This window comes from Nylanderia fulva, unplaced genomic scaffold (genome assembly GCF_048542155.1).
Source record: "Nylanderia fulva isolate GAGA-0341 unplaced genomic scaffold, ASM4854215v1 Scaffold38, whole genome shotgun sequence".
Lineage (NCBI taxonomy): Eukaryota > Metazoa > Arthropoda > Insecta > Hymenoptera > Formicidae > Nylanderia > Nylanderia fulva.
Window position 1 is genome coordinate 1,151,169 of NW_028190455.1, and position 16,834 is coordinate 1,168,002.

Below are 16,834 nucleotides of genomic sequence, written 5' to 3' on the forward strand. Positions count from 1 at the left end.
GAATATCGAAAATTCGATTTAAAGAGGAGGACACCCCTTGCAGTATTGTAAGAGAGAGAGAAAAACCTTCTTCTCTCCATGTTTCCAATAAAGACAAACTTAGTTTTCGTATCGTAGCTAGGTTTTCGTAATCTTCTAGTCGTTGGCCGTCAGCTGGCAACTCGGCTAGTTTTCTCTCATTTCAATTGATTATTCGTGAGCGTTATTCTTTTTCACTTGGGTTATTATCTCTTTTCTTTGTCGCGATTCAACATGCACAATTTGAGAATAATTAATTAACTCCATAGAGATATTAATTAAATAAAATAAATGTCGATTCAGATTTCTACGTTATATAATTTTATAAAATATGATATTTCATTATATAACAACATTTTCATTAGAAATGTATTGTCGTATATTATTTGTAATAAAAATAGTTATATATAATTATGCATAATAGTTATATATATTTTGACACACTCTATTATAATATATATATGTATATATATATATATATATATATATTTTCTCTATTATAATATATATATATGTGTTTACATTATAATAGATTGTGTCAAATTATTACCCACACAAAGCATAATGTGTATTACATATCTATTTCTATGTATGTCAACAAAATGTATGCAATAGTCATTCATGTGCTATTGCTATGTTAAATATTTATCAATTAGAAGTTTATTATGGATGTATGATAGATCCCTATATGGTGTGTATTTATTTGAAGCAACAACTAATTTTAATGAAAATGTTATAATATAATAAAAATATTATAATCAAACAATTTTCATTTTCTTCTCATAAATTTTCCCTTTCTTTTTCATCCTTAAATAATATTTTTGAAATAATTGCCTATTTAATATATTGCTGGAGAATTTCAATTTTGATTATCTACGATATTACGCCAGTGTCACCTGAGATCTTGTAGATTTCCTTAGGAATTAATCTGTCAGAGATCGAGAGATTTAGTTCATGTCGTAGCATACCTTGAATGTCCACTGTCAATTAGTTGGACATATCTAAAGGATATATACTCTACTGATGCATTCGTGTATCAAGATTCCATGGTAGACGGAAACTGGATGTAAAGATATATTTAGTAATATCAGAGAGAAAATGGCGAATAAGTCACAGAAATTATTCGAAATATATATATAAATTATTAGAATTATTTAGACTTTATATACACTGAGAACTTTTTAGAAATATATAATTAAAAAATATAGACATATAGGTATACAATGTTTTTAATAATTATATTATTTTTCTCATTTTTAACTCTGTTCTAATATTGTGTAAATTCTCTAAATTTAATTTTTCTTAATCAAAAGCAATTAGTAAAATGATATTAATAAATGTTGCGCACTATTATATATATATATATATATATATATATATATATAATAGTTCTATTATATTAATTTTTCTCTTGATATACTTCTAGTTAGTAAAATGAAAATTATGATTAATAAAAAAATAAAAAATATTTCTCTTTCAATATTGTAGAATATTTTTAATTAATGGAGATAAGAGACATTTCGATAAATATAACAAACAATGAAATTTTTATGAAACGTATTTTTATCCATATTGAGAGAATCTAGCGAAATATTTTATAAATATTTTTTAAAATTCAATATTTTATTCAATGAGTATTTTTAATGAATGCCAACGTCGTCTTTATTAAACTTTTAACTAATCATATTTTCGTTACATGAAGATGAATGTGAAAATCATCTATCGACAAAATACTTTGTTTTTAATGTTTAAATGCGAGAATTTAAATAGATTTTTTTAATTATGTGAAAATTTCAGAGAATAGTGCTTATCGCCGATTTAATGCAATCATCCTTTTTTCCTCTATCGTTATTTCAAACGTTATTCGCCGGCACAATTAATCACATTTCTCGATAATTATCGAGACAATTAATTAATATCTACTTTTCCGTGCTTTCTGTGAAATCCGTTATTACTGATATTTTAAGTGTTCATCAAAACGCGTTTCGAGTTATCACTTGCAATGTGAAGTTGATTGAAAATCCCGATGATTTTTGTATGCTCATCAGTAATCATCTCCACGTGAATTTTTCTTTCGCTGCTATTTGCGTTGTACCGATCATCGCAGCGTCTCTTTGGAATTCAAATTAGTAGTTTAATAAAACTCATTGTTATGACTGAGAAGAATACCCTTCGCGATCGTGCAGAAAACTATTTTTCTTGCCGCGTCAGACAGCTTTAATATGGTGTACATGTCGTATCGTTCGTGATATTCATACATTTTATTCTTTCCTGCGGTGGACGTTATATTGTATGTGTTTCATAAAGATCGGTGGCGTACAAAAGAGATACCACCGTCGAGGGTGTCCAAAGTTACATAATAAAAATACACGTTAGCTGGACGTACGAAAAGCAAAGAATGAGGAAGCAGACGGCGGATTTGTCTGCATATAAAACTAACAGCGTACGATTCTCGACGAAAGGTCTTTTCTTCGAATATTTCTAAGATTTCCTTCTCGATTGACATATCGTCAAGTCATCGTTCTTAATTTTTCATCGATATTTTTTATTCAACAATAGAGAGACTAGTGATATCTCAATATTATCATTCCACTTTGTATGTATCTTTAAGATAGCATAGTGAACTCATCTCTTCTGTACATTTTTCATATGTTTATGATCAACTTGATTTTTTATTTTTAAATTTTTATATTACTTATTTCATTGTAACGTAATACTCACACGTTTTAATTATTAAATTTAAACTTTCAAACTTTGGTATTTTTTATTTCACATTATCACTTGTAACTTTTGAAAATATTAGTTATATGATTTTTCGGTTTTTATTAATTCATATATGTGATATGTGTCTTTAATATTTTTAGAGAATTTCATTTTTGTTTTAGAATGGAATTTATTTTTACATTTAATACGCGTACGCCCCTATTAAATATTAATTAAAATATTTGATAAAAGTGGATTTGAGTATATTAAACAGTTCTTTTATGGATTTTCTATTATATTTTTTCTACATATATATATATATATATATATATATGTAATTTTTTTCGTTTCGATATTTCATTGAGATCGTGTTTTATATGCTAACCATCTCGTCCTGTCGTATATTTCAATAATAGTTTTTCCTTCACGCGCGTTAATTTATCGCAGGGAACGTTTCGCCTAATTTATCTGTCGAATTGCGAATTTTCGATTACGGTTCCACACAGTTGGCCCACTAAAGCGTGTCCGATAGTGCGACACGTCCGAGAACTTTCCACCGTCTCATGGCTGATAATCAAAGTTATTCGAACCAAATGCGCGTAAGCAAAGTTTAGGGTAGGGCAAGTCCGCATTTTCGATAAGTTTCCATCGATAACACATCCTCGATCCTTCTCAATCTTCCCGTTCCTCCCTTACGGAAGAAAGTTGCTTCCAGAGCACGAAGTTCGATTAAGAGAAGCGTTTACGAGGATTGTTGTAGCGGCAGTTTGAACTTTATGGACTATACAGAAAGACAGAGAGAGAGAGAGAGAGAGGGAGCTTTTTATGACAGAACGCGAGCCCGTGGAAATACATGCTAGGATTCGAGAGTGAAATATTCGTGTATTCGCGTCCACGGTTATTTCCCCTCTGATCTATTTCTCGCTGTCCTTTCCTGCGTTTTTCTCTTTCCTTCGATTGTTTTTTTTAATGAAACGATATAAAATAAAATTTATTTAATCAATTATATGTCATATTAAACGCAGTTTATTTTTATCAATATAAGAATGATCGTGTGCAATTAGCTGATTATGTACAAAAGATATTTTAGAAAATTAATTTTTTTTAACATAGAGCAGAATTTAATAAAAGTATTATATATTAAGAATCATTGAACTATATTAAATAACTAGAAATGTAATATAATTTGTCAAAAATACGTTAATACATTTTAGCCTATTAATTCTTTACTATTTTTTACTTTTGTTATTTTCGCTTTTGTACTTAAATTGCGTTGAGATAGTTTTCACTTTTCTTTCTTCTTTTACGATATATTATTCTTTTCTACAGTATCTCCCTACAGGGGTGTATAATGTAGTGTATATTTATTTATTTTCCATCTTTTCGTCCTACGAATTGAGCTGCCGTTTTACTTTATCGCCAACCGAACATGAATAAATGCACATGCTGTTTTTCCCCTCATGTTTCTGCCTCCATCAATTTTCACCCTCCTATGGTTATCCTTTGACGATTTGGAAATTTATGTCGTCCCCTTCCGTTTGCGTTATTTACAAGTCGTTTCCTAGTTTTCCGCAAGAAAATGCTTGGAGAGCTATTTCCTCGAGAAGAGGAGTGACTTGTCACAAAACGACTTGTCGGAATGCAATAAGATGTTGAAAGAACCAACGAGTCGTCCCTAAAGTATGAAAATTTTCCTCGTGTTTCTTTACAAAATTCTATCTCATTTTTATTTGTCCAAAAATATTTTTTCGCGTCAGAAAATTCGTGCATCGTTTCGAATGGATGCGATTAATATGAAATAATCATTTTCTGCATAAAATAAATATTTATTTTACGCTATCATTTTCATACGACAGATGGAAAGCTCTTTTTTTACTTTTATTAAGTACATTTAAATCAAATGTTCTCATTTCTATTTTCTGCTGATTTTTTGTGCCTTATTCTCATTTATGTGATTTCCATTTGAATGCAACCTTTAGTGTTTGTAATATGCTTGTAATTAATTCTCGCTATGCGTTCAACTGTGACGCGATTTACAGACGTCAAAGAGAAAACTCGTTATGTAATTAATACGATGGCGTGTAAGCTCACTTTTAACGTCGCGAAACGAGCTAGTTGGAGAAAATCGACATTCGAACTATATAACGTTCCAAATTTTTACGAAGTTGACAAATTGTTTGGGTCAAAAGAAACTGAAATAATATAAAAATTAATATTTAAACAATAATATGCAAATTAGATTGTAATAAAAGCAAACTAAAAAGTGCACCTACCTGCTTGAAGAAAGCAACGGAAGAGTATGACAAAACTTTCGCCGTAATATGTGAAAAGATAGAGCATAAGATATTTATTATTTAGTCGAAAAGAAAAAGAAAAATGTAACCAATGACTATATAAACATAAACCATTATGTAATTCGAGATATGTATTTTTTTCTCTCCTTATTCTTTATTAGCAGACACTATTCTCACTATGTTCTTGTCAAAAATATGGCAGAACAAAATATGACATTTTATTTTAGTGCAAAAATATCAAATTTAAGATGTACGAAATATGAAAAAAAAGATCTTTAATTTTTGTACAGAAAGGAAGCAAAGAAAGCAACTTCTTCTTTAAGATTCAACTCTTTCAAGATTATACTTTGCTGGGTTTTCGTGTCTGGACATATTAAAGGCGAAAGATTTCGAGCGCTCTTCTTCTGCGTATTCCATGTTGTTATGTGTAAAGAGCAAACGAAAGAGCGTGATTGGTGCAGAAAGGTCAACACAAAAATTAAGAACACAGACGGTTGCCGAAGTGAAGATGACGTTTAATCGTAAATCAATAAAATTAATGAATTAAATAAATAAATTAAAAATGTTTATACACATATTTATATATATATATATGTATATATATATATATATATAATATATAATATAATATATAAAACATAAATAGGGTCCCGAGACTGCGGGAGCATGAACGCGCATCCCTCGCTCCCTTATCGTATGCTCGCCATTTTTTTGCTCGCGTACGGAGATCGTCATCGTCGAGGTTTTTGATGAATGAGATCATTATTTATCTCTCGATACAATTCCTTCCGAAGATTCGTCCGACTCGTTTTTCATACAATGTCCGCCTTTGTATAATATTATTAATGTTCCCCTTTTCAGAAATTAAATGATAAGACGGAAATAAATGAATACTTCATAAATGCTTCTCCGCGTACATTTTGAGGACGGAGAATAATTTTTTTGAAGGTCGGATTATATTATTCTTCTCAAAAACCTCTCGATCGATTCCGCGTTTCCCGTGTCTCATCGAGATGAGGATTCATCTGTCGTTCTCGTGGTTTCCTCCCTTCGTTATTTTCTCGCCCGTTCTTTCTCTCCTTTATCTATTCTATACCTCTGTTTTTTTAGCTAATCTAATGCGTTAAACTATCGTATTTTACATTAAATCGTTTTTGCCCCATGACTCGCTCCCTGACTGGCCTTCATTTCTATCTCCTCCTTTCGCGTTATTTCTTTATATATGCAATAATAGATGTAATTTCGAAAATTTCGTTGCTGTTGGATGTCGTCAATTAAAAAAATTAATTTCTCTATTTGAAATGTTGCCACAATGACTTTGAATTGCGTCGCTCATGTTTGGCATATTTTGAATTATTATTTACGATTAGAGCTATCAATTATTTCACCTCAATAATTTATACAATTTCAACCAAAAAGTAATTGATTTAAATTAAAAATTTTTAAATATCGTCAAGATATTTATTAATTGGTATTCTTTGATTAATTGTAGACTGTTTTCCTGGACATTTGTATACATTTTCTCAACCAAGAAGTATACTATAGTTTCTGTCTTTGTTCTTCACGAAGCGTAAAAGTGGAAAACCCATGGATTTCCATTCACCGCAAGGCATTATTCCTCTTTACATTCAGCTGGTTTTCCAACAGCAACGAACATGCCGCGGCGCTGCCAAGTTTTCTAGCCTTACTTTCCACGATTTCAATAAAACCGAGCCGTGGAACAATAAACTTGTTAAAAGGAAAAAAAATCAAAGAGAGAAAGATGGATGGTCCAGTAGACCGTAAGTTTGATTCACAGGAACTATTTTCGACTCACAGAAATTGCTTTAGCAGAAAATACAGGAAAGCAATCGATTAGTGTTTAACTTTTCTTTTCTCACACTCTTAACTCCAACTAAGTCGAAAGTGTTGTCTCGATATATGAATGAAAATAAGATTTTATAAATTAAGGCTCTCTCTCTTTCTTTCATCTTTTCTCACGTTTATTGTTCGTCATTCGGCGCAATCTCATTAAATATCGACCATAATTCCACATTTGTTCGCGCCGAAAATTAGTTGTCATGCCTAAATTTTAGCAACTAATATTTTTTAGTTTAACGGAGAATGTTATAATTGAAAAATATTAGCTGTCATATAGCTAAAATTTAGGCATGATAACTAAATTTTATATGTAACGTATGGACAGCTAAAATTGAGCTATGGTAGCTAATTTTTTTCCGCGCGACACTGATCATCGCGAGGTTGAAAGAAAAGTCGAGAAGAGGAGGAGTGAGGACCCTTCATCCTGATCATCTTCAGGTAACGATACGCTGTCATAGTCACGCTCGTCGTCCTTGATCGAGACCCCTGGGCTCTTTGGTATTGTTCTCCCGTTCGCGGAGACCCCGGAGAAGCGTGGGCCTCTCCGGGCGCGCTTCCACGTTGTCGTTGATCACGAGGTCAAGCATTTTCCGCTCGAGAACTCTCCCCCGCGATGATACGACGTCGAAAGGAGCATCGGGAGAGCCGACGGACGAGAGATCGACATGTACCTTCGCCTTTCACACGCTCATTTTCATATTCATGATCTCTCGCCCATTCTCTCCCCATTATTTCCTTTCCTCCGGCCGGAGAACTTTACGCGGAAGCGCGAGCAGTAGTGACATTTTCTAGAAGGAAAGTACTGATAATAATGCTCGAAGGAAAAAAAAAAAGAAAAATGAGAAATGGTAGAGGCAGTAAAAACAAAAGGGGAATGGAAAAAATATACAAGAAGAATAAAAAAAGAGTAATAAGATAAAAAGAAAAAATGACAAATAGAAAAAGATTGTAAAAGAAGGAAGAGATGTAAAAGTAACACTAGTCGTAGAAATTGAAGAAGGTACGAATGCCCGGTCCGAATTTATTTTTTGGAACCTGTTCCTGTATAAGGAGTACGCAGGATCAAATCCTTAATGCCCGATACGGAACCGAAATTCGTCATTTCTAACTCTCGCTTCTCGATTTCTCGCCTAATCGTCCCGTCCTGTCATCGTCTCTTCTGTCTTTGTCTCTTTCTCTCTCTCTCTCTCTATTTCCATCTAATTTTCTTCGCACGATTTTCCCTCCCCTCTTTGGTCGCGCGTTGGCCCTCTCACGACTCTATCTCGTGGGTTCCAAGTACACCGTAAGGGTAAAAAAAAGGGTCTACTCATGTGTTTAAAGGGCCCCGCGCGATTATCGCTAGCAGTAGTACGAGGTAGAGAGTCCCAGCTTGCAGGAAAAGGGCACCCTACGCCGATTATACACACTTCCGGTGCTGATGACGTCCTTCGTCTCGCACCGTAGACCCGTGAAACCCTCCGCGCATCTGCAACAGAAAATTCAAATATATTAGCGAAGCAATCAATCTATTTGCATTGCGTAATGCAACAAGATTTTCGAAAATTATGCATCTTAGAATTTTCTTAAAGTTTAGATAATATAGATATAGATTTTGAAGGCAGAAGCCTTTTTATAAAAATACTTAATTACGCTGTTTTTTCGAAAAAGCAAGAATAATCTCTTCTATCTCTTTATCTGATTTCCTTAACATTTTTCTTTCATTAATTCTTTTATTATATCAAATTTTAAATACTATATCTTTACACATAAAATTAACAGGGAGATATATAAAATAGATTTTTTAAATAATACAAGTGCGCAAACGGGATCATATCTTTAATTAGATTAAATTTTAGTTAGCGACACAATTAAGATACATTTATTTAGCAATAGCTCATCTCTCCTATTTTAATTTAATTCGTATGATTTACGTCAATCCTTGGAATGGTCCTGACCAGACTGCGTCGTCGCCGCGCGGCGAAATTTATTAGCTCGTCTCGGGATTTTTCTCGGATGCGCGTGCGAGACGTACACGTTTCTTAATTTAACTAAATGTATGCGTCGCATCAGAATCCGCGCGACGGCGCGTCTTTCTCGCACGACTGCGGTCTGCGAGGGACGCGACGGAACAACCGGGGATTTCGAGAAGAGACAGGCCCCGATGCGTCGTTTCTTTGGAAAAATAATGTTATGTCGTCGTCGTCGTGGGCTATTTATAAACCGCGGTTAACTAACCGCGACGAGAGACGAGTTCGAAACTACCGCGAAATTAAGATCTCCGGCCGTGCTCTCTCGCTCGGTGCGCGCGTTCGGATAAATAAATTATTAGCACGTCTCTCTAGGCATATATCGCCTTTTCTCCATTTTTCCTTCGTCTTTTCCTCGTTCGTTCGTTTTTTTTTTTTTTTTTTTTTTTTGATATTTTTTTCAGCGCGCAAACAGCTGTCGCGCTAATTTCATCGTGTCGCTGTTTTTCGCCTTGTCGTCGAAAATTCTGGCGCGTACGTAAAGAATTAAAAGCCGCAATTCATAAAACGTCGTTCGCGTCGCCTCGCATCAATTCTCTCGATTTGCAGGAAAAGCGTGGGCTAACTCTTGATTTTTTTGATAGATATATATATATATATTTATAAGAGTGAATCTAATTTAAAGTCACACGTTCGCGCGCGCGAGTAGACGCATAAATATCCGGCAATAATCGCGTCCTTTTCAGCGGAACGTCCCGTTCGCGTCCGGGACACGCATCCTCTTAATCCGGCACTGCGGTGGAAGCCCGGAGGGAAGTCTACCTCTGCCTCCTAGTGTCTGGGAGTCCGCGACGGGCGTGCGATAAAGCGTATTTTTGTCACGACAAATTTGGGACGTCTGAGACTTGGCGCGACGTTTTTATTTCGTGAAATCGCACGCCTAGGTAAAACGAGAGCGGAAAAGGAAGAGAAGGGACAACGAAAAGAGGGATGAAGAAGTAAGAGAGAAAAAGTGATACACTGTTCCAGAAGTGTCTCCTCGAACGAGGGAAGGATGCTTTTCGAAAGAGAGAAGAGAATTAGAGGTTTCTCGAGACTGAACGTCGCGTTTAGACTGTATTAAAAGAGTGACAGGGGACATATGCTAAGGGGTGAAGTATGCGATAAGTATGCGCAAAGGCGGGACGACGACGAAATATTTATCCGCAGCAACCGAACGGTTGATCGAATTAGACTTTGTTGCGAATTTTTTCGCAGGCGCGAAACAGTAGCGATTTTAACGCGTTGCTCGCGATTCGCGAGTTTTTTTTCAGGCTCGCTGCTGCCTTTGCCGAGATTTACGAGGGCCTACGTTAAATATATACCATTTTACTCCCCTCCTCCTGATGAATTTACTGCCAAACGAACTGAAACAGAACGCGGGGCGTAGATAGCACAATTTACTGTACCATTCACTTAAATCCATTAACGTGTCTCGCTAACTTTGCCGCCAGCCACCCTCTCCCTTCCCCCGCCCATTCGAGTAATTGGCTTTCTATTGAGATTTATCGTAATCATGCGTGCACCCGCTACAGCTCGGGCAACTCTTTTGCACGCCGTCGTAAAACAAACCCGACTCGCGAGTTCGTGAACTGAGGAACATTCGTCTATTTGCGAGAATTAGGTAGGACGACATATATACACATAGTTGAATGGAACCGAAATTAACTCGAGTTATCAAAAAAAAAAAAAAAAACGGGATATCGTGGAAAAGTATTTGGAGAAAACGGATATGACAAATCATTTATTTATTTTATTGAGAAAATGAGAAAATTCTAACGTTCGCTGGTGGAAATAAAATATTCTCGACGAAAATAATTCTGGACGATCGATTTTTTCCATTGACAGATTTTACGAGGCTGCGTGCTAATATATGCGTGACGCTCATAAAAAATCGTAAATTAGCGTAGCTTGTTAAGGATCGCGTTGGTAGGCTCACGCGAGATTCGTTGGTTTTCTCGCGTGATCGCTCTTTAAATATCGATCGCCATGCCATTTTTTCCAAGAATTTCGCGAGTGTTTAATAAGATGTTATTTTATAGTCTATTTTTCCAAATTTATCGTCACGATAACGGCGAAATAGAAAATGTTTTCCATCGTCATTGAAAACTTTTGGAAATCACTAGAGTTTCGGCGCGAAAGAACTTACAAAAGATTTCGCGCATTACGCGAAGCTGCTGTCTTAAATCTAGAGAACTTTCTTCTTCAAAAAAATATATATTATCTTTTCCAACTATATGTCTGCGAATGTATCACTGTGATGTGTATAATAATAAAAATTAAAAAGTTAAATGTATGAAGAAATTACTGTGTCAATGATGCACCGAAAAAAATGACTAAATTAATACATATTTAGTTCAATACCACCAAATAAATCATTTATTTGAAACAAAACAAAATATTTATTTGTTTTAAAAAGGATTTTCTTATATCGAATAAATATTATTAGTTTCAAATAAATTATTCATTTGGCAGTATTGAAGTAATACTTATTCGAATTAAATGAATTTTTTTTAGTGTAGATGATTACTTTATATACGATATATTTAATTATTCAATTTTATTTAATTATTTTCTTTATATATTTATTTAATCTATCTTATCTTTTATTTTTATATAAGTTTACTGATATCATCAATTTCTTAATATTATTATTCTTTTACACATATATATTATTATAGATACTTTTAGAACGGAGTTTCGCGTTAAATTAATAGCATTCGATTATTTAACTATTATTTCTCTCTTTTTCGCTTTTTACATACACACACAATACATTTTTCTTAGTATAAATTTATTCAATTTAAATAAATAGTTCAAAGATGACGTTCAAAACATGATGCAATTAATTGATGAAAATAAGAATAGTTAGAGAGAAATCGTGAAATTGAATTATTGCGGTCTTTATTAACAAAACTCGATATTTCTTAATTGAATAAATTATCGCTGATAATTACGCGATTGAATATTTTAGATCGAATATTATTATCTCACAATTAGCAATCCCGATATTTAGTAGAACGCTTTTAGAAATATCGATAATTGAAGCAATCTGCTTTATAAATCAATAAACAGTTTAATTACAGCAAAAGAAAATATATTAATTAAAATATATATAGGATTCTTTAAAAATGCATCACATTGTTTAAAAAATACTTTTAATATTAAAGTCAATAATGTTGATGTTTTTTTATTTAAATGAATAAAAACTTTTTAAAGAGTTTCTTCATTTATATTTGAGCTTAACTATATAATCTGAATTATTGCCATTACATATAATTTATTCACAATTGGAGATTCTTTTTAATTCTCATTATTAAATAATTTTATCTTTTATGAATAATTTTATATTAATTTTTATTTAACATATGAAATGAAGAAGGGCCATTATTGATCTCTCAACTATCTCTATAAGACATTCTTAATCCACACAATTAATGCGTATGTACATTAAACTTTAAATAAAATCTCGTATAAAATTTGAGTAAAATTCCCTACAAAACATACTGTGTACTTCTTCCGTTGAAAATTGTCAAATGACGGTCTGTAGAGCTGCTAATTGTCAGACTCGAAATACTCATTCTTTTCCGCAGGAAATGTCATAATTAAATGACATCGTATGTATAATTAAATTTGAGAAAAGTACTGGCCAAGATGAAAAATTTTTTAACGTTACATTTACCATATTAAAACCATACGTTAGGTTAAGCATTTTGTTTTCAACGTACGAGACAAACGCGCGGTACTATACGAGCTAAGTTAATTTTACAGAAAACGATGCTTTAATCACATTTAAGCCTCGCAATAGCGCGGCCGTGACGAGAGTCGACGAAATGCGCATACTTTGCAGTAATAACTTAAAACGTTTTTCCACATGGCGGTACGGATTAAGAATAAACAAGCCGGACAAAAAACTAATTAAAACACGGAAAATCTGCAAGAAGGGCGCGAGGAAGATATTCCGGCAAATGCTTGTCCTTTCGCGCCAGTCTAAACACGGTCGCTTTCCTTTTTCTAGGTATTAATTAAAAGTAGCACAGCAATCTCGTAGAAAGGCGAGTCGCTTTTTCCGAGGCCGGCATTTAAACGCGTCCTTAAGGAGGCGGTTTTCCTTTTATAATATTTTTTGCAATGACGGCAGAATCCTATAATTGCAATTGCAATCACGTTACGTAAAGTGTTTTTTTTTAACGCGTGTCAAATAAGAGATACTCCGAAGATACGATATAGCTTTTATGCAATCAACTTTTTTAGATATAGTTATTATGTGATAGATCTTGATAAAATTATAACATATTTTATATTTACATATATGTAGTATATATTATTTATAATTATCTAATTCAACAATTTATTATTTAGATGTGGCATCGAAATATAATTATGTTCTTTGTTGGTAATTTTGTTTATCGCGAAATTAAAAACTCTTTTTCGTACATCGATGCTCGACCGCTAAAGAACCACGAAGTCGACGTTGTGTTGGTTTGGGTGCAAGTAAAAAAAAAGGATAAGAGAAGGGTGTTAACGCCGCGGTATTAATTCTCAACCGAGGCAGCGGATGGGCTCAAAACTTTTATGCGGTTTACTTAATTCAATAAAGCCTTCATAATTTTGTGGATAACGCTTTAAAACCATACTGGTGTATTTACGACTAGAAATTTTCAAATTTATTCATATTTATATTAAAGAATTCAATTTTTCGAATGTGATTTGAATATATTTACCTGACACATATGTATACATATAAATATTGTATTATTAGATAAATTTAATAATTTAGCTAAATATAATTTAATCAAGCGAATACATATACTAATAAATATTTGTGAATAATTAAACACATCGAAGATCATTATTTGAGCAGAAAATATAAATATGCACCGAAAGTTTTACATACAATAATATGTGATGTGTTTATTCGCGTGGCTTTTTCAAGTAGTAATTTTTCTATCTCCTTTTAATATTTCCGCGTATTAAATTATTTCAATGGCTCACTCAACGAAGAGAGAATTTTCTTTCTCGAGGCATTCGAATGTGCGGATCACACGCGTTCGTGCTCGCGTGTACTTGAATGCGCGCACCATGTATACATACACATAATTCTGGCTATAATGTACCGTACTTTACGTCGAAACAACCCGTGCGGGTCGCACTTTTCCACCCCCGTCAGTGCACTTACTTCTCGCGGAGCAAACTGGGTTACTTAGTTCCGTCTTAGCAGCTGCATCTACACCTTTTGCGCATACCAACGTGGTTGAAAGTAGAACTACTGGGGAGAGATCCTGTGTAGCACCTGCACCTTCTCTTCTTTCATTCTCGCAGTCACACTTCCAGCTCCCCCATTTCCTATTTATTTTTTCGATCTTTTTCCCCCATTTTTATAGCTTGACTTGGTGTCATTTCAAAAGGGTATAAATGGGAAAAATAACTTATTTTTGAACATTCAAGAGAAATTTAAAATTTATAATGTTTTCTCTACCACGTGATATGTAATAATAAAGCGAAATCTTTTTTTAAAATCGAGAAAAATATAAAGTCAAAATATTATTATGACGTGCATCTATAATAGATTAAGATTTAGTGAATGAAAATACATGGCGTTTTATGAAATTTTCGCAGAAACATCGACTTCAAAATAATGGTCGCAAATCTTTCGTATTCTTTTTTCAACATCATAGATATATATCCGGGGTTCATTGAAGGTGCGACGGGGAATGGAAGCGGAATGCGAAGCTCGATGTCGCCAAAGGGTGCCAGCTGGCGGGACAGGTCTAGGAAATTGGGACGCGGTACTCGTTCTCTCGATCATTTTCCAACGCTATGCGCCGACGTCCTCTCAATGAGAGCGGGTCTGGTGGGAAGAGGTACAAGGTATATCTCTTCGGCGAGGTTCCGACCTAGAAGTTCGACCTAAGTCCGATGGAACTTGAATTAGCTCCGCTGTGTAGCCCGTCCATTAGACCGTGTAAGCACGCGATAAGAAAGTAAGTGATATTTTGTTGGATCTTCAATTAGTGCAATGAAGACGAATAATGATGTTCCTATTAGGAAAAAAGTCTAAACGTTTAATTTATTCTCTCTTTCATTAGTCTTTTATTAAAAAAAAAAAATGATGCAATAATTGTATCGATTCATAGGGAGTTGATTTCGAAGCGAAATGAATCTTTATTCACACGCTTCTATTTACCGTGCAAGTTTGAAAGCGAAGAAGTAACGCACATTTGCATTTCTTTTCTATTCCGAAAAGTTTCGAAAGTTAGTAGCATAGATTTTATGCGACACGCGCGACGATTCTCGAATGAAAGTTTGCACCCCACACGCCATTCACGTTGAAGCTGTTGATCCTCTCTCCTCTAATCAATTAGACGATCCAATTAATTAAATGTTCGCCGCCTACGAGAGCTTTAAAGCGAGATTTACGTCTCGTACGAGGACTCCTCTCGAAATCGACACTTTGTACTAAAGTCTTTATATGTATCGTGGGTCTGTTCGCGCAACGTCGTAGATATATATCACGGCCTCGAAAAACTTTCTCGTAACTTCCGCGCACTTTCAATAAGAACGCTTGGCGAAGGAATTCCGTAAGTGTTCGGAAATAAAAGCGCACGAAGCGGAAATAACAGCGAAGAGAGGGCGGAGGTGCAGGGCCACGCGTACAAAGGCAAAGGGGGTGAAAATTTTATGGTGTTTGACCCGCGATCCTTGCGAGAGCGCGTCTTTAGTGCGAGCAGGCAACGCCTTCGCCTCGAGGAAACTACGCGATCTTTCTCTAATTAATTAGAGACGCGTTTAATTAAGTTAAATGGCCGGATTTTGCCGGTCGGACGGCGTAATGAAACTACGAGCGTGGCACTACCACGACGAACATTTAATAACGTACTTTGATCATTTATGTTTATATTGAAAATGTTAGAATCAAGAGAAACAGGGACACGCAATAACATGTCATAAAAAAATCACTATCGATCAAATTTTAAAGCAGCGAGTACGTTTTACGGCCCAGTATTTTCTCGTTATTTTTACCATTAGCCTTTTATTTCTGTTTCAATAATAATTTTTTGTTTCAACAATCTGATATTAATATTAATACAATTATTTCGTTATGCAAGATTCGAAGTGGTATCTAACGTAATGAATTACAAGCTACATATTCGAATGAAATATCTCAAGATTAGTTAAATCGGGGAAGCCATTAATTAGTTGGTAATTAATTAATCTTGCCTTTGCGAAATTCTCAATCTGACGCGACAGAGCCGGCGGGCAAAAAAGATGGCATTCATCGTTCGGTACATCGAGAAGCACTCCGATTCGATTGGGCCAACACGCCGGATAATTTGAGCAACTTCCCATTTGTGCCTAGCCGAGACGAACGCGATACACTTTGACGAAGTTTCTTACTCGTTCTACCCGGCTCGTCGCTTTAACGCTTCAAACTTCTTCTTCTTCTTTGAGATGCTTTTATGAAATAACGAAATAAGTTCCGGTTTAGCGATTAGTTTACGAAGATTCTCGCCACATGTGCATTTTCTATTACTATTGAATATTGTAATGAGAGATCGAAATCGCGGGGTCACATTCTACTATCAGCACCTATTATTATACGCTGAATATTTTCGAATTATAAAAATTGCACGACAATATTCTGGGATTTCCGCATTTCAATTGTCACTTAAAATGATATTTCATGTCACATATTTTTATACTGGAATGAAATAGCACGCAAACAAATTTTCATGGTTCTATAATAAAATCAGGAAGAATTATTGAACCCTTCAGGATTTTTAATTATACTAATATTAGTTGGTACGACACAGTTTCTTTTTTCTTTTTTTAGAAATAAATATTGGATATTTGTGAAGATATATTTAACGACCTTTTTAAATATTCTAAATATTTTAGAATAATAATATAAAAGATATATATATATATATCGCTATTTATCGCGATATTATAAGTAGATTGTATATATAA

The 16,834-nt window shown here is 34.1% G+C and overlaps 2 protein-coding genes across 2 annotated transcripts in view; one reads left to right on the forward strand and one right to left on the reverse strand.

Moving 5' to 3' along the window:
* mad2 (mitotic arrest deficient 2) overlaps positions 1–16,834 on the forward strand; it is an 80,771-nt gene that overhangs the window by 36,147 nt on the left and 27,790 nt on the right. The gene's annotated exons all lie outside the window — the stretch shown is intronic.
* vn (membrane-bound neuregulin protein vein) overlaps positions 5,666–16,834 on the reverse strand; it is a 275,654-nt gene continuing 264,485 nt past the window's right edge. Inside the window, 1 exon segment of the mRNA XM_029302567.2 lies at positions 5,666–8,343. Within this exon segment, the coding sequence (XP_029158400.2) occupies positions 8,217–8,343 (127 nt within the window). The 3' untranslated portion in view covers positions 5,666–8,216.